Source organism: Amphiprion ocellaris, chromosome 2 (genome assembly GCF_022539595.1).
Source record: "Amphiprion ocellaris isolate individual 3 ecotype Okinawa chromosome 2, ASM2253959v1, whole genome shotgun sequence".
NCBI classification, from domain to species: Eukaryota; Metazoa; Chordata; class Actinopteri; family Pomacentridae; genus Amphiprion; species Amphiprion ocellaris.
In genome coordinates, this window is record NC_072767.1 from 3044426 (window position 1) to 3066240 (window position 21815).

The 21815-nt window shown below is 39.1% G+C and overlaps 1 protein-coding gene across 1 annotated transcript in view; it reads right to left on the bottom strand.

Moving 5' to 3' along the window:
• fbn2b (fibrillin 2b) overlaps nucleotides 1-21815 on the bottom strand; it is a 135169-nt gene that overhangs the window by 20979 nt on the left and 92375 nt on the right. Inside the window, exons 21-47 of the mRNA XM_055017454.1 lie at nucleotides 21103-21240; nucleotides 20112-20162; nucleotides 19098-19223; nucleotides 18753-18980; nucleotides 17170-17295; nucleotides 16951-17079; nucleotides 14555-14680; nucleotides 14236-14361; nucleotides 13963-14085; nucleotides 12386-12511; nucleotides 12013-12138; nucleotides 10910-11032; nucleotides 10652-10774; nucleotides 10332-10457; nucleotides 10122-10244; nucleotides 9114-9236; nucleotides 7650-7811; nucleotides 7433-7501; nucleotides 7137-7262; nucleotides 5985-6110; nucleotides 5745-5894; nucleotides 4376-4447; nucleotides 4161-4286; nucleotides 2826-2951; nucleotides 1078-1203; nucleotides 878-994; nucleotides 438-566 (exon numbers count right to left, since the gene is read on the bottom strand). Of these exons, the coding sequence (XP_054873429.1) occupies nucleotides 438-566; nucleotides 878-994; nucleotides 1078-1203; nucleotides 2826-2951; nucleotides 4161-4286; nucleotides 4376-4447; nucleotides 5745-5894; nucleotides 5985-6110; nucleotides 7137-7262; nucleotides 7433-7501; nucleotides 7650-7811; nucleotides 9114-9236; nucleotides 10122-10244; nucleotides 10332-10457; nucleotides 10652-10774; nucleotides 10910-11032; nucleotides 12013-12138; nucleotides 12386-12511; nucleotides 13963-14085; nucleotides 14236-14361; nucleotides 14555-14680; nucleotides 16951-17079; nucleotides 17170-17295; nucleotides 18753-18980; nucleotides 19098-19223; nucleotides 20112-20162; nucleotides 21103-21240 (3372 nt within the window). The remainder of the gene's footprint in view (nucleotides 1-437; nucleotides 567-877; nucleotides 995-1077; nucleotides 1204-2825; nucleotides 2952-4160; nucleotides 4287-4375; nucleotides 4448-5744; nucleotides 5895-5984; nucleotides 6111-7136; nucleotides 7263-7432; nucleotides 7502-7649; nucleotides 7812-9113; nucleotides 9237-10121; nucleotides 10245-10331; nucleotides 10458-10651; nucleotides 10775-10909; nucleotides 11033-12012; nucleotides 12139-12385; nucleotides 12512-13962; nucleotides 14086-14235; nucleotides 14362-14554; nucleotides 14681-16950; nucleotides 17080-17169; nucleotides 17296-18752; nucleotides 18981-19097; nucleotides 19224-20111; nucleotides 20163-21102; nucleotides 21241-21815) is intronic.

Consider the following 21815-nt stretch of genomic DNA (forward strand, 5'->3'; position numbering starts at 1 on the left):
CAGTTGTCAACCCAAATTTATCTGAATTGGAAAACTTTGCTTCTTGTGTCAAATATTGCTATTTTAAAAAGTGTGATTAATGGCGATTAATTAATTACAAAGCCTCTCATTAATTTGATTAATCTTTTTTTTTTATCATGTCCCACCACTACCCAAAATGACTAAAAAGAAACGTCTCTGGAGAGCTTCTTTGAAAAGAGAAAGGGGCTGAGACAGAAGAAAATGTAAATACATATTTTGCAGTTAAAAGTCATTTTCAGCATTTAGGATGCTTTTAAAATGATAATAATAAGAACAAAACACAATTATTACTTATTAAGTGCGTGATGACCAGTCCATAGAAAACTGCCTTGCTTGAAACCGAACTGTGGTACACAAAAGGTTGGATATACCCCTCAGTGCTTTTATTATCCTAATAAATTGAAGTGACGACTCACCGACGCAGTTCTTCCCATCAGGCGTGTTTTCGTAACCTTCGTGGCAGAGACACTGGAAGGAGCCGAGCCCGTTGATGCACTGACCGTTCCTGCAAACCTGACCCTGCAGGGCGCTGCACTCGTCTATGTCTGCAGGAGGTTAAAGTTCAGACGATTAAGCCGTGAGCAAACAGAAAAAAACAGAACGGAGAATGAAGAAGAACATCCTGTATTTCCTGGCTGGTGCACAAAGTTTTTCTCCCGGTGCCAAAGTTCAAAGACACAAACACAATCTGTAAATCGGATTTGATGTCTGGGTAGATGTAATACCGCAGTGGAAAAGGGCAGCATGTGTAATCTTTAATAAAATGACATCCAAACCGTTGTTGAGGCTTCGACCTTTAAAGGAAAGCGCTAACTGCTGCTGACCTTTGTGTAAAAGGACAGTGAGTGATTCGTACCCATGCAGTCGTTGTTGTGCGTGAGCTCAAATCCAGGGAAGCAGAGGCAGTTGTAGGATCCCACAGTGTTCTTACAGGTTCCGTTACCACACGGCTGTCGGTCGCACTCATCGATGTCTGGAATCAACACAGAAGTACACAACATTTAGAACTGCAGACATTAAATATAATGCAGTACAGTGTGTTGTCGTCCTCCTCACCCATGCACATGGTCTGATCAGCTGTAGCCTTGAAGCCGTTGTGGCAGAGACACCGATAACTTCCCTGAGTGTCGATACACTCTCCATGGCTGCAGACATTAGGAATCTCCTGACATTCATTACGATCTGTGAGGAAGAGGCAGAAAATAAAATGTGAACAAAGTCTGTCACGGTGCCAAAAGGGCACATTTTCAATCTTCTTCCTTTAACAGCTAAATCAGAAATATTTTCTATTGTGGTGCTGCTACACCTGACCACTGCCTGACTCCACTTTATCACACTATCCTTATGTCTCATGTGTCAAACAGTGTGTAGGAGCTTCAAAGGCCTCAAATGGTTCAAGTATTATCCGAGAAATAGGAGCTTCTCAGTTCATTTGGGTGATTTTTATTCAACTGCAACACTTGTTAATTGTGCCGACCCTGAAGGCTCCATTTTGGGCCCGGTTCTGATTTCATTGATGCTGTAGAGGTCCGTTTTGAAGAAAAGTACAATTTCTCATTAATTTGCAGATAATATCCAAGGCTATCTGCCCATGAAAATAAAAGTGGGCTTTTTGGATGGCCCCAACCACTTTGACCCTTTAGCACCAATGAATAATCTTTTGTAAGAAACCTTGGAGTGGTCCTCGACAGAAACAGTTCAGTTTTTTCGATGACTCTGAGAGCACTTGTAGTCCTTGAACTTCACATGTTTGATTTTTCGTAAAAAATGTTGGAATATACCTCCAAGCTTCTTTAAATTTGACTGACAGATCAGCTCAGTGGACAAAAGCAGCTTTTGAGGCTGGGTGGAGGAGTGGAGTAGCAAAAACTTCAAAACCGTGATCAAAGCCTTTATCACCACTTGATTAGATGATTCTTTGTACATACAAAATATAGCTGCTTGTTTTTAACAGCAAAAACAAAGCATGATCACATAAAACCAGTACTGTCTTCTTTCCACTGGGTTTCTGTCCATTTTAGGACTGATTTTAACATTTTATTGTTGTTTTCTGAGGTTTTGAATGGCTTGGCGGCATCATATTTGGCAGAACTACACCGTCATGTACCAGATAGAGTACTGAGAAACCAGATCTCTTGAATGTTTCAAGATCTAGACACAAAAATAGTGGCTTCTCTGAATCTCTGGAATAATTAACTTTTTATGGTAGAACTATTCAGTCTTTAGAAGTTTTTAAGTCACTGCTGAAGATCCACTACTTCTGACATCATGTTGTATCTTTTATTTTTCATTACTTTATTGAGTTTTCATTCAGACTTGTATTTTAGTCATTGTGTTTTACTATGTCCCGTTGGTTCCTTTTTAATTGTACGGCACTTTAGTTTGTCTTGTTGTTTTTAAATGTGTTTTATTGAATAAATTTGACTTGACTAACATAATGCAGCCAACTGTTACTGTAATAATTATTGTTTGTTGATGAGCATTTAGTTTTAAATGTCCATCATGGTTGTTTAGAAGAGAATAAAACTAAACCATACCATGCATGAACAAGTCAAATAATTCTACAATTTCATTTAGCAGATGCTTTTATCCAAAGCAACATACATCTGTAGAGTAGATACAACTCAACTAAAAGCTGCTGTATCTCAGCAGGTGCTCTGGAAATGTAAATTACTAAATTTTTCACTCAACAAAGAAGCTGCATATTTGTCATTTTCCCCACATCCCCAACAGAATCCCTGAATCTGTCCTGTGCTGTTCTAATCTGGGAACCTCCATCCAGGCTGTCAGAAGGCTGGACTCACCCACACAGGCCCCGCTGGGAGACAGCTTGAAGCCGGGCGAACACTCGCAGCGGTAGCTGCCGGGAATGTTGATACAGTTGGCGTTCCGTTGGCACAGGTTGTCCCCGCTGTTACACTCATCAATATCTGAGGAAGTAACAGAAACAGTGGACATCAATCACAGGCTCTATAACTGTCTGCTCGGACAGGAAACACTACGGCGCCACGTTGGCTCGGCTACAGGTAGACGCTCGCTGGCAGGTTGTGGATGATTGATGGTTCTGGCAGGAGATCCACTATACCTGCCTTTACAGGGACATTATTCATGCTGGTGAAGGCAGCGTTAACTGTACTGAGTGGAATGATTGTAAAAGTGCCTCTCGGCCAGAGACGGAGTGTGTTCTGTACTGAATGTGAGAGTATGTGTGTGTCAGTGGGATTTAACATAGAAATAGTACAAAGTATATATTGTATCTACATGAGCTATATTAGTATGAAATGATGCAGTAGCAGGTGGAATGAGGGGATACAGTGAGGTGTGCTGGAGAAAAAACTAACAGAAATGCACAGGAAGTCTGCTGCACGAGACACAACATCCATCCATCCATCCATCCATCCATCATCTACACACCATTTAATCCTCATTAGGGTCGTAGGGGGCTGGAGTCTATCCCAGCTGACTGAGGGGGAAGACAGGGGACACCTGGACAGGTAACAGTCTATCACAGGGCTATTCAATTCAATTACATATTTTTATATAGCACCAATTACAACTGAGATTGTCTCAAGATGCTTTACAGAACCCATATGAACCCCCAGAGCAGCCCTAAGATGACAGATCTCATTCATTTTAATAACTTCCTTTACTGTTTACTGTGTAGTTTAACAAACATCATCCTCGATCAGCCTGATCTTACATCCAGTAAGATTCATCTGTTACTGTCACAGGGTTGCATTTATACCGTTTCAAATCTCAAGTTGCTGTATTAATGAAATTCACATAAAAGCAGGCATAGTGTACCAGCCAGGTGGTAAAAAACTGCAAACTACAAACTAAAACAGTCCTGTAAAATAAACTGGATGTGTTTGTTTTGGTATGGAAGTGTCTCCTGGTAGCTAAAGAAATAGTTTGTCATTGTAAGGCCACACATAAAGACAGTCACGCTCATATTCACACCTATGAACAATTTATGCACAGGGAGAACATGGAAACTCCATTCAGAAAAATCCCAGGCCGTGACACGAACCGGAGATCTTCTAGTTGTGAGGCGACGGTGCTAACCACTGATCACTGTGCAGCCCCATTGAAACACAACAAGAGGAGCTAAGAGGAACAACTGAGCAACTGAGTCGTACCTTCACAGATGAGCAGGATGTTGTTGTAGCTGAAGCCCATCGGACATTCACAGCGGAAGCTCCCGATCTGGTTGATGCACACTCCATTGGCACAAATACCAGGAATCTCCCTGCATTCATCGATATCTGCAGGAGGACAAAACACAGAATGTAACAGGTGGAATGCACATTTTGTAGAGGTCAGAATTGTGACTGACTGCCAGTGTTGGTCTCACCGATTGGTTTGCCGGTGTGGATGTCAATGATGAAGCCAGGAGCCTGGTTCCCACATAGTAACTGGTACTCAGCTGAAAAAAACACCAGGACAGAAGAAATTCAATGATTTTAGTAAAATATATTAATAAACGTGTTAACTAGGGATGTCCTGATTCGATGTTTATTACGGGTTCTGGGCCGATCCAGGCATTTCTTAACTGATATTGGCTTTATTGAGCATAAACTTTGATATGATCCCAATCTTTTCTTTACATTTGTTATAAAGCATGTGTCATAAAGCAAGAGTTTCTTCTTGTCTGATTGGTGTTTAGTGTTATCGAACCATTTTAAGGTGCATTACTGCCACCTTCCAGACTGGGGTGAGAAAGGAAAGCACAATTTGTGACAGGAAGTGGCTAAATTGTCTGCATTTTTAGCTAGAAAAGGTGAATTCTTTGTGCTGGATGAGCAGCCCGTTGCTGTGGTAGAGAATATAGTTTTTATCCATATTTTGCAGCTTGTAGAGCCACAGTACACCCTACCCTCTCACCACTACATTCAAGCATTACTACAAGGTTTGAGACCACTTTCACAACATCAAGGAGCAGTTTGGATGCAGAAATTGATGTTTTTTCTTCTCTTAATGGGTTGTAGGGCTGTTTAGTAGTCAAACATTGGATTTGAAACTGACTCCAAGTGTGTATCGTGTAAGGAACTTGGTATTGACTTGGGACTTGGGATCGGTAGATACTCCTGTTGTCCTCATTTATGGGCATCAAAAAAAATGTTTCCTTGTCTGAAAAAAATTCAAAAATTCAGCAAAATAATTCCACAAATTTCTCAAAATTTGCAAAACCTTAAGGAAGAAAATTTCAATAATTCCTTAAAAGTTTCCTTTAAAAGTTTTATTTTAAAAAAAAAAAAACTCCCAAATTTGGCAAGAAAATTCCTGTAAATATTTTCAAAAAATTAGCAAAAATCTTCCAAAAAAAAATCCTAAAATTATCTAAAGTGATTCCATATATATCAGTAAAACTTCTAATATTTTCTTTAAGAACATTCACATAAAAATCAAACAAAATCCAGCGAAATTCACTGGATTTTGGTTGATTTTTATGTGAATGTTCTAAAGAAACATTTTTAACATTTCTTTTTTCCACCAAAAAATGTTCAAAGATTTCCCAAAAATGTGGACATCAGAAGTTTCACTGTGAAAATATATTTTTTTCCCACATTTTCAAACTTAAAAACGGGTCAATTTTGACCCACAGGACGACACGAGGGTTATAAGATTAGGATCACAATGGGAGCAAGAAAATGTGATCGGGACAATCCTTAGTTTTACCAGCTGTTCCCGTTGCATGTTGCATGGTGTTTATTGGAACTCACAGGTAGCAGGAGTGGGACAGGCCTCGCACGGCTTGTTCCAGGCTTTTCCCACGTTGTAGGCGCAGCAGCACATCTTCTTGGTCATGTTGAAGGACAGCTCATTCTCGCATGTGTCGTTGAAGTTGCGGTAGCACACACTCTTCCTCATGTCTGCAGTACAAGGAGGAAAGAAGACGTAGATTTCAACACCGGAATGTGCTACTTTCTAAGAAAGTGAGGAAAAATGTTTTAAGTGCTCACCCATGCAGTTGTTTCCTCCATTGACCTGCATGTACTCAGGAGGACACACACAGGTGTAGTTGCCCAGAGTGTTGTAGCAGGTTCCAGGTCCGCAGATCCCAATGTGGGTCGTGCACTCATCAATATCTGCAAAAAGGACATGAAAACAGCTCATTCAGAACATGCAGTGAGAGCAGGTTGGTAATTTGTCCTCAATAGGTGTGTTGATGTCCCTTTAACTGTCTGGAAGGTAAGTGTAGCTGAGCTCAGAGGGCGTCAGGGGGCGATTAGTTGACACGTCTGGATCTTCCATTGACCTTTATTTATGTTTGCACCATGAACACATCCATTCTTTGCTGGCATTCCTGCACACTCCATTGTCATTCTAGGTTTTAATTATTACATTTGATTAAACTAAATTTCTTATGTTGATATCCTACTTGACGCTTTCTTTGAGCCTGTTTGAGACCGTTGAGGGCTCGTCCGGGATATTAAGACTTGTTTGTTAATGTTAGAGCTTGCAGTTTAACGTCGCTTTCACATTCATTCATAGATTTTTGGACCTAACACTGTTGACCTTCATATTCTATTGTTGTTTTGTGTTTTAATAAATTCCATTTGATTTAAGTAAATCTCTTGCACTGACTTCCAACCTGTCACATTATTAGAGACCGTTTGCAAGAGTTGATGTCTCGTCTGGGATATTTAAACTTTAAACTTATTAAAGTTTCTCTGGATATCAAATGAAGGTTAATGTGGCTTTTTGCATTTGGCATTGCAGCCAAGATTTCTAGGAATACTACACTATGTTACTTTTTTGGTGGCTATTGGAAGAGAGCAGCATTATTTGCCATTTGTTTAGGCTGCAAACCCTTTTGTTTGAGATTTTACATGCATGTCTTTCAGGGGAGTACAGCCACATTTCACCATTGCACCAGTTGTCTGAGGCTGAAGTGAGTGACTTCAATAGGAGATAGGAGTTTTTTTACCTTCTTGTGATGGAGAATTTGGCTGAAAACGTGCTTGTTTCTACTGCATCAGTGCATAACTACCAACCACCAGCCTCTGTCCACAGTGTCTGAGGTTTTAATATCACTTTTATTGCGTCTTTCAGGTGATTTATGTAATATAAACAGATTTTACAGTGGGTGCAGCTTCTCTTTCAGCTCGTACCTTCACAGATGCGAGTCTCTTCATTCAGATAGTAGCCAGCTGGACATTCACACTGGAAACTGCCAAATGTGTTGACACAGTTTCCACCCTGGCAGAGACCTGGGAGCTCCTGGCACTCATCGATATCTGGAAAAGATTTCAGATTGTTACATCCATTAATGTCGCTGACGTATTGATTTTTTTGTTAGACTGCACTATTAAAGTCCTGCCGTCAAAGCTTAGTGCTTTGTTGCCCCGCTGGTGTTTGGCTGCAGCTGCGTATGAAGCAGCTGCGAAACAGAAGATGGATGTTTTACCTTCCAGGATAACAGTGATGGGGTTCGGTCTGAATCCTTCTCCTCCAGGACACAGAGTCTTATATTCGGCTGCAGATGAGACAGAAATATACAATGACTTAGTGTGACTTTTCATTTCATACTGGAGAAAGAAGCCAGCACTTAAAGTACTGTACTCATGACACGTGGATGTGTTTTGCAGTGAATCTTCTAAATAATTGATGGTGGAGGTTCTTACTGGAGTTGGGAGCTGGGCAGAGTTCACAGGGGTTTCCCCAGGCGCCTCCCAGGGAGCAGCAGCAGGAAGCTCGGGTCACACCGACTCCGATCTCTGCACTGCAGGAGATTCCTCCATCGCCACGAGCCAGGATGTCCAGGAAGCAGTTTCCAACACGGGTGTCTGAGAAAGACGCACAACGTAATGTGAGTCCAAAAATTATAAAGATAGTAACACATCATTATTTTTGACTTGAGTTTGATTCATGAAACATAAATTTGTATTGTATTTCTCTGTTTACATTTTATTGTCTATTTTTAGCATCTAATTATTTTTGACTTTATTTTTTTAATCATTGTTTATTTACTTATGCATTTATTTTACTTATTTATTATTATTATGAGCATTTCTAGCCTTGTGTTTATGGTTTTACTCAGTATTTTTTCCCTTATTCCACTTGTTCTTTCTCTTGTAGCATTTTATCATTCTATATGGTGTTGTACTAATTTATTCTGAGAATCTTTTACATGTCTGGATTGATCGGCCTTCTGTTCTTTAATGTTCCTCCTGATTTCCTTCTTTAATTTTTTGTCTGTAAAGCACTGTGTAAAGTCTGTTTTTAAAGGTGCCATATAAATAAAGTTAGAATAATAATAACAACACTAAAATTACTATTATTGTTTATAATATATAAATATATTAATTTATAGATTATATAAGTATACAATAATAATAATAATAATAATATAAAAAGTATTATCATTATTATTATTATTATTATTATTATTATTATCATTATTTTGACAATAATAACACACAAACCACTTCTAAATGAACTCATGGTGATGCTTTAAGTGAATATCTTTAAAAGAACCTCAACATGAAACTGTTACTCTCTGAGTGCTTTGTGTTGGCTCCGGATTTACCAAATTTCTACATGTTTATTTGCATTTCATATGTCATTTATTTACTATCCATTTGACACTGTAGCACTCACAATTTTTGGTTCCCTGCACTGGCTTCAGGTTAAAAACAGAATTTTATTTAAGGATCTCTTTATTCTCAGTCAGAAATATGTTTCAACTGAGAACAAGTCTGGTAGATCTGCAGTGACTGGTCAGTTAGCAGAACCCAGAGTTATTTATCTATTTTTAAAGCGAAGCAAACACTGCTCATTTTTCCACTGCTTTAAATTAATCTGCAGCTTTTACATATTCTTGAAAGTCTTCTCTACATTTACTAAAGTTCTCAGTGCTTTTCTTCTTTTCTTTTTTGTAAAAATCTTCAACAACATTAGAATGTTTGTGTCCAAGCAGGATTTAACAGAGTGGACTACTGTACTGAACCACTGCAGATCTTTGCTCTGTCTTCTAGCTGAATGTAGAATGTTGAATTTAAGGCCCTGCTTATTGTCTGTAAGGCTCTGAATGGTTTTAGATACATCTGTTCTGCCTTTCTTTCATTAAACGTCTCATTTTGACTCACCAACGCAGCCGACTCCAGTGGGGTTGAGCTCAAAGTCGGCTGGACAGTTGCACAGGTAGCTTCCAGGTGTGTTCACACAGAGTCCGTTGATGCAGTTCACAGGGTCGGCACACTCGTTGATGTCTGCAGAACAAAAATGGACACATGCTTTGGTTTAGTTTATATAGAAAAGCTTCGAGATTTTATTCTTTAAAGCTTTGTTTTGCCACAAACTAAAACAGTGCAGGTTGAAAACTGATGGATTCTTAAATCAAACATTAATCCTCATGTCGTCCAAATTAACCCCTTTCAAAGTCTGAAAATGTGGGAAAAAATATATATTTTCACATTTCAACATTTCAGCATTTTTGGGAAGTTTTTGAACATTTTTTGGTGGAAAAAAAAGAAATGTTAAAAAACCTGTTTCTTTTACAAAATTCAGAATTCATTCAGATTTTGGTATTTTCTTCTGAATGTTCTTAAAGAAAATATTACAACTTTTACTGATATATATATGGAATCTCTTTAGATATTTTTTAGGATTTTTTGGAAGATTTTTATTCATTTTTTGAAAATATTTACAATTTTTATTTTCTTTATTTTTAAATTTTTATGTCTTGCCAAGTTGGATTTTTTTTTTTTTTTTTTTTTTTAAATAAAACTTTTAAGGGAAACTTTTAGGGAATTTTTGGAATTTTCTTCCAGAAGATTTTGCAAATTTTTTATATATTTGGGGAATTTTTTTGCTGAGTTGTTGGATTTTTTTTCAGACAAGGGAACAATATTTTTTGGTGCCCATAAATGAGGACAGCAGGAGGGTTAAATGTCTGCCAAACTGCTGCACTTTTACCCAAATCAGTAGCTGACACAACAGACAAGATCGTGAAATGTGATTTTTATTAGAGTCAAATGAAGACATACTATTAAAGTAGTAAATCTAAAGTTTGGCCGGAGATACATGCAGTCTAATATAATTACATTCAAAGACACTCTGTGAGTCTGTTCTATCTCAGAGCTTCAGTTACTAACCGGTGCAGTTTCCACCACTTCGGTCCAGTTCGTAGCCGTCGTCGCACACACAGCGGAACATCCCCGGAAGGTTCTGGCACGTTCCAAACACGCAGATGTTCTGGAAGTTGCACTCATCGATGTCTGCGGCGGCAAAGAGGAAAATGTCGGTTACAAGAAAGGAAACGGCTAAACTGAGAGGATAAAGAAGTGTCGGAGTGAAAGCTGCACCTTGACAGGCTTTGCTGTCTTCTGTCGGAGTGAATCCCATCTCGCACTCGCAGCGGTAACCTCCTGGAGCATTCAGACACTGGCCGTTCTCGCACAGGTTCACGTTGTCTGCACACTCGTCCATGTCTGGAACAGAAAAACAAAACATTACAGACTGACAGTGAAGTTTTTAAAATAATTTTCTTTCTTCTTCTTCTTCTTCTGATTTAATTTAGTATCAGTGTTTACAGTGGATTTGCAACACCTGGCTTCTATTAAATAGCAGTTTTGTTGCTTATCCAGTCAGTTTTGAAGCTTATTCCGTGAGTTGTGCTGCCTACCAGAGCAGGAGAAGCCGTCTCCATTGAAGCCTTCCTTGCAGGAGCACCGGTAGGATCCTGGTGTGTTGACACAGTCGGCGTTGGGGTTACAGTTGTGGTCTTCTGCCAAGCATTCGTCTTGATCTGCAAGAAATGAGCAAAAACCGTGAAACTTCAACAGAGTCTTCGGTACAGGAGACACTTTTAATCCTTTTTCTTGTCTTTTAAGCTGGTTTTGCAGCGTAGAACAACCAGCTGAGATGATCTGAACACACTCACCCACACACTTGATGCCGTCTCCAATCCAACCGTCTCGGCAGCGACATTTAAAGCTTCCCGGCACGTTGATGCAGGCGGCGTGCATGTCGCAGTTATGAGCTCCGATCTCACATTCATCGACATCTGGGAAGATACGAGGATCAGTTAGCCGTTAAACAGGAAGTGACGTTTATCTTCACACAGTAAATCATCTCATTCAGCTTAGACTGCGAATTTAAAATGGGACTTCAGGTGTTTCATTAGTTCATCTTATGAGTTGTGAAAGTGTAAAATTGAGTTGAATTTATTCAACTTGACAGAGAGTTTGCTAAACTGAAGATATTAAGTTGACTCAACAAGTCACATAGAACATGTTTACAGACATTAGTTTTCCTTTTACATTTTCCAAGTTTAAAGAACTTCTTCTTCATTTTCGACACTAAGAAGCCATTTTTCAAAGGCAATCTATGTGGCTGCTCCCAGTTACAGTCTATAAATGTAGGGATTAAATTAAATAGCAACATGTTTAGATTATAAAAAGAAAAAATTAGAACTTAATCTAACATGTATTAATGACAAACAGCAAGTTTCCACCATGTCTGTTTTCTCAAACTACAAAAAACTAAAAGTGTCTGAGAAGTGTGAACTCTTTAACTCTTATAGGCTACTTTTATTTCTTATAAACTTAATTTAATAAGTTGAATAAACTTATTCATTCATTCAAATCATCATTTTAAGTCTTGAAGTTACAAAAACTCGTGTTTTCAAGCTCTAAAGTGGTCTGAAAGTTAGAAAATTAGACATTTTAAGTTTAATTAACTACAAATTAGCTCATAAGACTCATATATTTACATTAAAAACATTAAAAAAGAAGAGCAAATTTCATGAAAACCCATTTATTATGCTTTACAGCGAAGCTATTTTTATGCAAAAGCCGGTTCAGAAAGAAAATGAGCACCAGCTTTATTTTTCTGCAGTGAAATGCTCCTTTATTTAATGACTTTTTAACTAAGCAGAGCAGTTTTAAATCTGTTTCTGACTACATCTTCAGATACTACAAGTAAATAATTCATTTCTGGAGCTGCTGTATGCATGAATGAACCGTCCGAACTCCTGATGTCTACCTGTGCAGCCCGTCGATCCCTTCTTGACAAAGTATCCCAGCTGACAGTGGCAGATGAAGGAGCCCTTGGTGTTTTCACAGTCGCCGTGGAGACAGATGTTTGGGTTCAGGTCACATTCGTTCACATCTGGGCAGACAGGAGCAGACAGACACACGTTACATAAGAAACGTTCCCACCTTGGAGACTCCAGTGACAGAAACTGAGACTGACAGAGAAAATCCCAAAGACGACCAGACGGATTCAAAAACAATCTCTGTTTCTACAGAAGACAGGATGAAAAAATGAAAGTGGCAGACAGATAAAAATAACTAAATGACAGAATAGATTTTAAAATGGCAGCATTTATTATTGAAAGTGTTGTTTGTGGTCTCACCGATACACGTCCTCATGTCCATGGAAGCCATGAATCCGTCGTAACACAGGCAGCGATATTCTCCAGGAATGTTGGTACACTGGCCTCCATCACAGATGTCTGGACTCTCCTCACACTCATCGATGTCTGACAGAGCAGCAGGAACAAGGTTTATTACAAAATACTGCAGATACATCAAGTAAATATACATGTATACACTCTCCAATGCACAAACTGAATATTTATACACACAAACACACACAACTGCAACGCTGTAGGAACGCACGCTGCATGCAAACCTGCGCATTACAACAGTTTTGTGCATTTAACCCTCCTGTTGTCCTCATTTACGGGCACCAAAAATATTGTTCCCTTGTCTGAAAAAAAATCCAAAAATTCAACAAAAAAATTCTTCACATTTATAAAAATTTGCAAAATCTTTAGGAAGAAAATTCCAAAAATTCCTTAAAGGTTTCCCCTAAAAGTTTTATTCAAAAAAAAAAATCTTCAAATTTGGCAAGATATAAAAATTTAAAAAATAAAAAAAATAAAAATTAAATGGACAAGGTCCATTAATGCAAACCTTAACTTATCTGACTGCATTTTTCTCAAACATCTCTTTACTCCTCTACAATTCTACACACTGAATGTGTCCTTTAATTGGGTACATTACCCATCATGCCACACCTGTAGGAAGAATGGAGAAGAACTGCAGCGTCCAGGTGTGCACAGCTAACTGAGACCTATCCACACAAGGTGCATCTACTAAACACTGACCTGAAGGGGGTGAATATTTATGCAATCACAAATTTTTAAACATCTGTTTTCACTCTGATATTAAAGAGGGTTTTTTTTTTTAAATTCTTGTCAAAAAACCGAAATTCTATTGAGCATGATTTCATGTATAAAAGCAACAAAAGGGTGAAACATCCAAGGGGGGTGAAGACTTTTTATAGGCAGTGTCTGAAAGGTGTGCAAAGTCTTTATTATATCTCTATTTTTAGCTTAATTGCACTTTTATGTTTCCTGTCCTGCTTCTTAAATGCCTGATTTGCATCCAGCTGCTGTAACATTTACATTTTAGTTTCTTTCCCACTGCCATCCTTCTTTTAAACAGAGGACTATAAATATTAATCATATACACTCTCTACTGCCTTTCACAACTGCAGTTAACTTGGACATGTGCAATAACTTCTTGTTTAATCTATCATTGAGACTTATTTATTTCATTCACTGAACTACCGCACCAGTATTTAGAACTTGTTTTATTTTATCCCAGGTGTTTCTAACTGTGTGTGTTTTTGTTGTTGACCCTGCATCGCTCTGCAGTGCATCTCTGATGGAATTTGCCTCAATCAGAATCTAAACTTTCATTGGCGAAGGATCAATAAAATTGATCTTATCTTGTTTATTTCTTTTATTAGGATAAAAGGATGATCTTTTATCATATCTTGTCGTGGAACAGTTGTGATGCATTTCACTGCTCACACTGCGTAAGTTTGTGACAAATTAAAGATGTTGAATCTTAAATCTTAGCGCAGAATGCATGAGATCTGGCACAAACTGCATTTCTACTTTTGTTTCTGAGGTTATTTTACCAGCGCAGGTCCTGAGGTCGGGCATGAGGGCGTAGCCTTCGCTGCAGCTGCACTCGTAGCTTCCCTCTGAGTTGGTGCAGTGAGTCTCACAGCCTCCGTTCATAATGGTGCACTCATCGATGTCTGCGAGGAGAGGTCACCGTGACAGATGAGACGTTCAATGACAGTAAGAAAAATGCACATTTAGAATGCACAGAAGCCAAACGTGCAACAGGATCAAGAGATTGCGGTCGCATCGTAGTATATATTTGGATAAAACTTTTCCCCACTCACCGACGCAGCCCTGCCGGTCCGGTGTCGCCTGGTATCCGGTGTCACAGGAGCACTGGTAGGTTCCCGGCATGTTGACACACTGCCCGTTCTTACACAAGTTGTCACTGAGCGCACACTCATTCACATCTGGAACATCCAACATGTAAAGAGCATCAAGCATCACACAGGCTAACAATGAAAACAACCTCTCTTCTCTTTAGCTGGAGATGAGTTCAAGATTTGAGCTTTTTCTTTACACATTTAGAGGTTTCAAAATGGATCTGGACATGCAGCTAGTGTTTGTGTGAGTGCATAAACAGTATACGATGTGTAGCTTTACCTTCGCAGGCCGATCCGTCGGTGCTGAGCGAGTGTCCGGTGGGACATTCACACTCATAGCTCCCCTCGGTGTTCAGGCAGGTTCCTCCTCGACACAGCAGAGGGTTCCTCTCACACTCATCGATGTCTGTCCACCGAGAAAGACAAGAAAGGATTCAGATGATAAAATAAACCAGTTTGATTCCACAAGTTTTCAAAATAATCTCTACTGTTGCCATCAACCTGTCTGACTCCTCACCTTCTGTAGGACTGACAGCTAAAATATCAACACTTAGATCTGAGCAATAATAGCAGGATTAATCTTATTCATAGTTTGTGCAACATTAGTTTCAGTATCATGTGTAACATTTCATTTTAACCCTCCTGTTGTCCTCATTTACGGGCCCCAAAAATATTGTTTCCTTGTCTGAAAAAAATCCAAAAATTCAGCAAAAAAATTCCACAAATTTCTGAAAATTTGCAAAACCTTCAGGAAGAAAATTCCAATAATTCCTTCAAAGTTTCCCTTCAAAGTTTTATTTAAAAAAAATAAATTAAAAAAAATCCCCCAAATTTGGCAAGAAAATTCTTGCAAATATTTTCAAAAAGTGAGTAAAAATCTTCCAAAAAATTCTAAAAATATCTCAAATGATTACACATATATCAGTAAAACTTCTAATATTTTCTTTAAGAACATTCACAAAAAAATCAAACAAAATCCAGTGAAATTTGCTGGATTTTGGTTGATTTTTTTTGTGAATGTCCTTAAAAATTTTTTTTTAACATTTCTTTTTTTCCACCAAAAAATGTTCAAAGATTTCCCAAAAATGTTGAAAATGTGGACATCAGAAGTTTCACTGTGAAAATATAGTTTTTTCCACATTTTCAAACTTTAAAACGGGTCAGTTTTGACCCGCAGGACGACACAAGGGTTAATGTGCAATATTGTGAATGTAATGTGTAACATTTCGTATTTTATTATCATGTGCAGCACTTACTTAGAAGTTAACAATAGGACATTTTAAGGTAAATAAACATGTAAAAGCAGAAATAGACACTAGAAATTAATAACAATAGCAGCTTTAAAGCTTTTGGAACAGCCTGAAATTTGATCCTTTGCCAAAAAAACAGGAAATACTTTTTGACACATTAGGAACTGCTACACAAATTACAGCCAGATAAAGGAAGGACACTGTATGCATCTCAGCAATGTATGTGCCATAGCGCCCCCTGCAGTCATTTTAACACATAACATCCACAGCACGTCTTAAATACGTCTGTGGTACTCATATATGTAACACATCAGGGAACACAAAAAAGTCTCTTGGACCCATACCCTAAACCCAACAGGAGGTCCATTATTGTGAATTAAGTTTAGTATTTGTGGTGTTTCTGGTCATTTCCAGTGATGAACTCCTCACAGCGGGTAACTGTTGACCTCACACTTGGACAGTAAGTACAACACGCCTTCAAGATGAAAACTGGTGAAAATCTTCTGCATAAGTCAAAGAGCGTAGCCAGCACTGCACTGTCACTGTTAAAGCTATTTTATTTTATCTCTCTTTTTATGTGAGTTTTAATTTCTTTGTTGTATTATCATACAATTTCATGTTGATTTTATTGCTTAAATTGTGTTATTTCTATGATTTAAATGCATGCTTTTAATGTCTAACTTTTACATATCTTTGTAATTAATTTCTTTACCATTGTAAAGCACTTTGAATTACCTTGTGCATGAACTGTGCTATACAAATAAACTTGCCTTATTTTGCCTTCTTTAAATCAAATGATATTCTCAAGAAAAACCTGAACATTTGCATTATTTCACTTACTTTTGGCTGCTATTAATGGTCTTAATAGTTCTTATTTTTTTCATATTTATTTTTTACAAACTGATCTTACATGTTGTCGTCCTGTTTTATCATTTTTATTTGGTTTTAAAATGTGTTTTGTGATGTTTTGCACATAATTTCGCTGCTGCCTGTCTGGAAACGTGCACCACGTTGATCAGTTCCGGTTGTTTCAAACATGATATTTAAATAAATTTGATTTAACTTGAAAACGATGAACCAACGAAAGTATTACAGTGTTTATAGTGGATTTGCAGCACCTGGCATTTTTTACTACATGTGCAATATTTCATTTTCACCCCAGTTCATCTCATATTATTATGTGTGATATTATTTATTCCCTCAGCATCATTGCCAGCATTAGTTTTTACTCTTCTATTCTAGCTTCATTTGACTTTACTTACAGTATTTTAGTAGTGCATCTTACTTATAGCTTATTGCTCTTCTGCTTTATTTCTTATGTCATTTTGTTTTTCAGAGCAATATCTGGCGCAGGAATTTCCCTCCAGATTAATAAAGTTTGATCTTTTCTTGTCTTCTCTGTGTGTGATGTGTGCCTCTAGCTCACCCATGCAGTTCTTCATCATCATGAAGCCACTTTCGTAGCCTTCGAAGCATTCACACTCGAAGCTGCCGGGCGTGTTGACACATGCTCCGTGACCGCACAGATCGGGGGAGATCCGACACTCATCGATGTCTGAAAACACAAGAACACAGCGAGAGGAAGCTCAGTGTGTGTTTATCAGGCGTGACGGAAACATTCCATGTACTTTAAACCCCTTCGTACCCGTGCAGTTCCTCTCCTCAGCGGTGAGAGCGAAGCCGCTGTTGCAGCGACACTTGAAGCTTCCGATGGTGTTTCTGCAGGTTCCGTGAGTACACAGGCCGTTGAACACCTTACACTCGTTCACATCTGGGAAGAAACATGAATAAAATTTAAGTTTATACAGTTTTTAAGGTTGTAAGTTTGAATCTGCAGGCCTTTCTGTGAGGAGTTTGAGTGCTTCCCTGTACTTGCATAGGTTTTTTTCCACCTACAGTCTCAAAACATGCATAATGTGTTGTTTTTTGATTCTAAATAGGCCATAGGCATGAGTGTGAGCATGCATGGCTGTCTATCTCTTTGTGTTGGCACTGTAACCCACTGGCAATCTCCAGTCCAATGTGTGCAGGACGAAGCAGGTATATGACTTTATCAGTGGATAGTCTCTGATTTTAAGAAACTATAAGCAATACACATGCAAAGAGACTTTTTAAAAAAAAGTTTTACTCTGAACAATGCAGTATTCCGATACTGTCACTGTAAGCACACTTCTCTACATAAGCCTGAACCACAGCAAGTACTCATGAAATCTTTCTTGTAACAAAATTAGATGTGCAAACAGGTAAATCTGCAGCAGTTTCCACCATTTTGTTGTTTTAGATGGATTGCTATGGAATTTTGTGCCAACATTAATGACCAGATGAGCCCCGGTGACATCTGAAGTAAAATATCTTTACTTCTGCTTAACTGCTTTCACTGTGTACTGTTTACTGCTGCACTTTTCCCCCCAATTTACACACACATTCCACCTACTTATGTGCAATAACTGATACCTCATCCTCTTGTATATAGTCTTCTACATAGTAATTCAAAAAAAATAAAAAATATAAAAATCAACTGCATATAATGTTCTCTGCAGTTTTTGCACTGTTTTTTTTCCTTATATATTCTTGTACTGCCTTTATACTTTTGGAGCTGCTGTAACAGTGAACTTTCCCCACTGTGGGATCAATAAAGCTTATCTTATCTTAAAATACTGGCTCAAAATTTGGCAAAGACAATTTATTTTGCTCATGATGACTCTGGAAATCTCTTGACTTTTCATCTAGTGTCATAATCAAGTCAATTAGCATTTTGGTTTGTGTTAAAATACAAACCAAGTGCACTCAGTGTCACAGAGATGCTAACATAGCTGAATATTTTTTTATTAAAACTGCTAATTTTTGATTAATGCAATGTGAAAAAAGAGCTGAAATTATTTCAGTTTAGCTCAAAGTTATTCATACCCATGACGACATCTGGATCTTTTTTTTTTTTTAAGTTATTTATTGGTCTTTTAGGCTTTATTGTATAGGACAGTGGTGACACAGAGACAGGAAATGTGCAGAGAACAATGGTGAAGGACCTGCAACAAAGGGCCATGGGCTGGATTCGAACCCATGACCGCTGCGTTGGGGACTATAGGCCCTGTTCACGGGTCGCCCACTCAACCAGTTGCACTACCATGGCGCCGACATCTGGATCTTTGAGTGTACCACAAATGGTGCCCTAAAGCATTCTGGGTGAAAGACTTTTGTTCATATTTAGTAAGCTGATAATCTTGGTACCTTTGTAGAAAGGTCTGCCAGTCAGAATGTCTCCTCTGTTGGCAAAGCCGGGCCCTCGGGGACAGATGGCTCTGTACTCCGGTGTTCCTGGTTTGGGACACTCCTCACAGTCGATGCCCCAGGCGGCTCCCACTGAACAGCAGCACATGTCCACCCGGTACCTTCCAGGCAGCGGCTGGCCACACTCATCCTCGTGCCATTTCATGTAGCACTGCTCGCTACGCATGTCTGGAGTATTTGATTATAAAAGCACAAACAAAAATCCTCTCTGAGTCTATGTTTTGGCCTTTTATTTCATTAACAAGATGAAAACAGCTGATTCATGGGTCTGATTTCTTTACTCACCCACACATGTGCGACCGCTGCTGTCCAAGGTGAGGCCCTCGGCACATTCGCAACGGAACGAGCCCTGAGTGTTCACGCAGCGGCCGTTGGTACAAACTCCGGGGAAAACCTCGCACTCGTTAATGTCTACAGGGAGCAGGACAGTTCAGGAAGCATTATTACAAGGTGAAACACGGAAAACACACTGTTGTTTCACAAGAAATCTGCAGGGAGGATGTTACAACGCATTACAAGGACACAAAGAACGGCTCATTATGGGTCCCATATGGTGGAAATCCCTTTTTATTGTGTTCTTTTATAAACTCGGAGGTGTAAAATAAAAGCTGCTAAGATACAAAGATGTTTCTTGAAACCCCCCTGCAACTAGAGATCCGCACAATTTTACAAGCCAGTAAGAGTTTTACTGAGCTGCTACGTTCCAGCTGAGGAATCAATAGTTGTCCAGCTTGATCTCCATAAAATCTCTCTATAATCCCAATCCCTGCTTCCAGGTGAACCAGTCAGAATGAGCAGCTGCCTCTCAGTCCACCAGCTTTATTTAACTTCTACAGCTGCTTCTGCTAACTTTAAAATGTCTGAACCATCAGCAAAACTCACTAAATGTTCTGCTGTTGACTGCAGGAAGGAACACGAGAGTTAATATGCGCTCCCAGCATCTAGACTACTTTGTTTTTTGACAGGAATCTCTCTGCAACAATCAAAAACAACAGCTGTAAAATGGTAAATAACTGCTCAGAGAGAAGCAATAGAAAGTCCTGGTGTCACACACTAATTCATATCTATGTCATATGCTTTCGATCACAAACAGAGAGAGTCTTCTTCCTGAAGAGGGTGCAGACGGCAGCATTGTAGCTGCATCTAAAGCTACAGATGCTGAAAGAACCTGTATCGAACATTACTGACAGCAGGAGTTATGCAGTCATGGCGGAATTAAGCATCATTTGACCTGAAAAATTTAAAGACTCATTGATGGGGGACACCTGAGACAATATGGGACCTTTAAAATATTCTTACCTTCACAGACGAGGCCCTTCATACGAGCAAATCCTCGAGAGCAAGCGGTGTCTAGGGAGGCAGAAGATTGCAAGTTGTGATAAAATATACTATGCATGAATGTCTGTGCAGAATATAATACAGTTACATTACTTTTTGTGTTGGTTGTACATTCTGCCTAGATGCAAAATGTATAACTCAAATTAAAACCATCTACACAACCGTTCAAAGGTTTGGGGTCACCCAGACAATTCCATGTTCTCCATGAAAACTCCCACTTTTATCCATGTGCTAACATAACTGCACAAGGGTTTTCTAGTCATCAATTAGCCTTTCAACACCATTAGCTAACACAATGTAGCATTAGAACACAGGAGTGATGGTTGCTGGAAATGTTCCTCTGTACCCCTATGGAGATATTCCATTAAAAATCAGCCGTTTCCAGCTAGAATACAGGAGGTCCTCGGTTTACGACATCCTCGACCTACGGTGTTTCGTTGGAACTGGTTACACGGAACTAGTTGGCGATCGTAGCGGATGAATACGTTGTCATATGGCGCTATCAGACAGCTTTGTTTCCATTCGCCATCTTGTGCTACATTCACTAACTTTTTGTCCATTATGGCTCCCAATCCCAAAAGTCAGACTCTTCTGATGCTTCGAAGAAAAGGAAAGCCGTCTCCATGGAAGTGAAATTAGATAAAATAAAACACTCGGAACATGACTTTTCCGAAGAACTGATCGATATGGTGATGCACGTAATGGCTTTGTTTACATTTTTGCCAGAGTTCTGACTTACAGTGAAAATAGACTTGATCCGGAGGAACGGAACCCCGATGTAAGTCGAGGACCCCCTGTATTCATTTACCACATTAATAGTGTCTAGACTGTATTTCTGATTCATTTAATGTTATCTTCATTGAAAAAAAACTGCTTTTCATCAAAAAAGGACATTTCTAAGTGAGCCCAACGTGTAAACGGTAGCGTATGTGAGCAGTATGTGTGGACGGACCGATCTCGCAGCGATCACAGGGACTCCCCCAGGCGGCTCCCAGTGTGGAGCAGCACTCGGACTTCAGCGTGGCTCCGTTGATGTTGACCTCGCAGCGGTTGTCCTGGATGGTGAGCCAGCAGGTACTCTTCATGCTGTCTGCAGAGCCATGGAACAGCAGAGAACACTTGATTAGAGGAACCCTGCAGAGCTTCCTTGTAAATAAACACATCTAAGTTTACATTCAGTGTTTCCAGCTGAAGCGGCCAAAACAGCAAGAAGCCTAACAAACGTGCTGAGTGGACTTCCATAAACAAAACCCAGATCTGCTCATCAAAACACCACTAAACCCCCACTATGATGACATATTAAACCACAAAAACAAGGAAAATGTCACCTCTTAGCTGCCGTTAAACTTTTGTCTGTGGCTACAGGTTGAGATGAAGGTCATGCATCATTAAATTTAATCCTGTGCCATTTCATTCTTAATAAACTGAACAAGTGTCCAGTCAAAACAGTGACACCTCTTCACCAAAACCACAAGGCCACCCAAACACCAAACCGCAGTTTACTTTCCCTTTCTGAACTAAACTTGAGGAATCTGTAGCCCTCTGACGGCGCCAGCTCATGCAGGATGTATGAGTATTTGTTTAATGACTCATTTTCCCTTCCAGTTACAATAACATCTGTATTTTGTATCAGCATGCAGCATTCTCAAGAGTGATTTCCCAAAA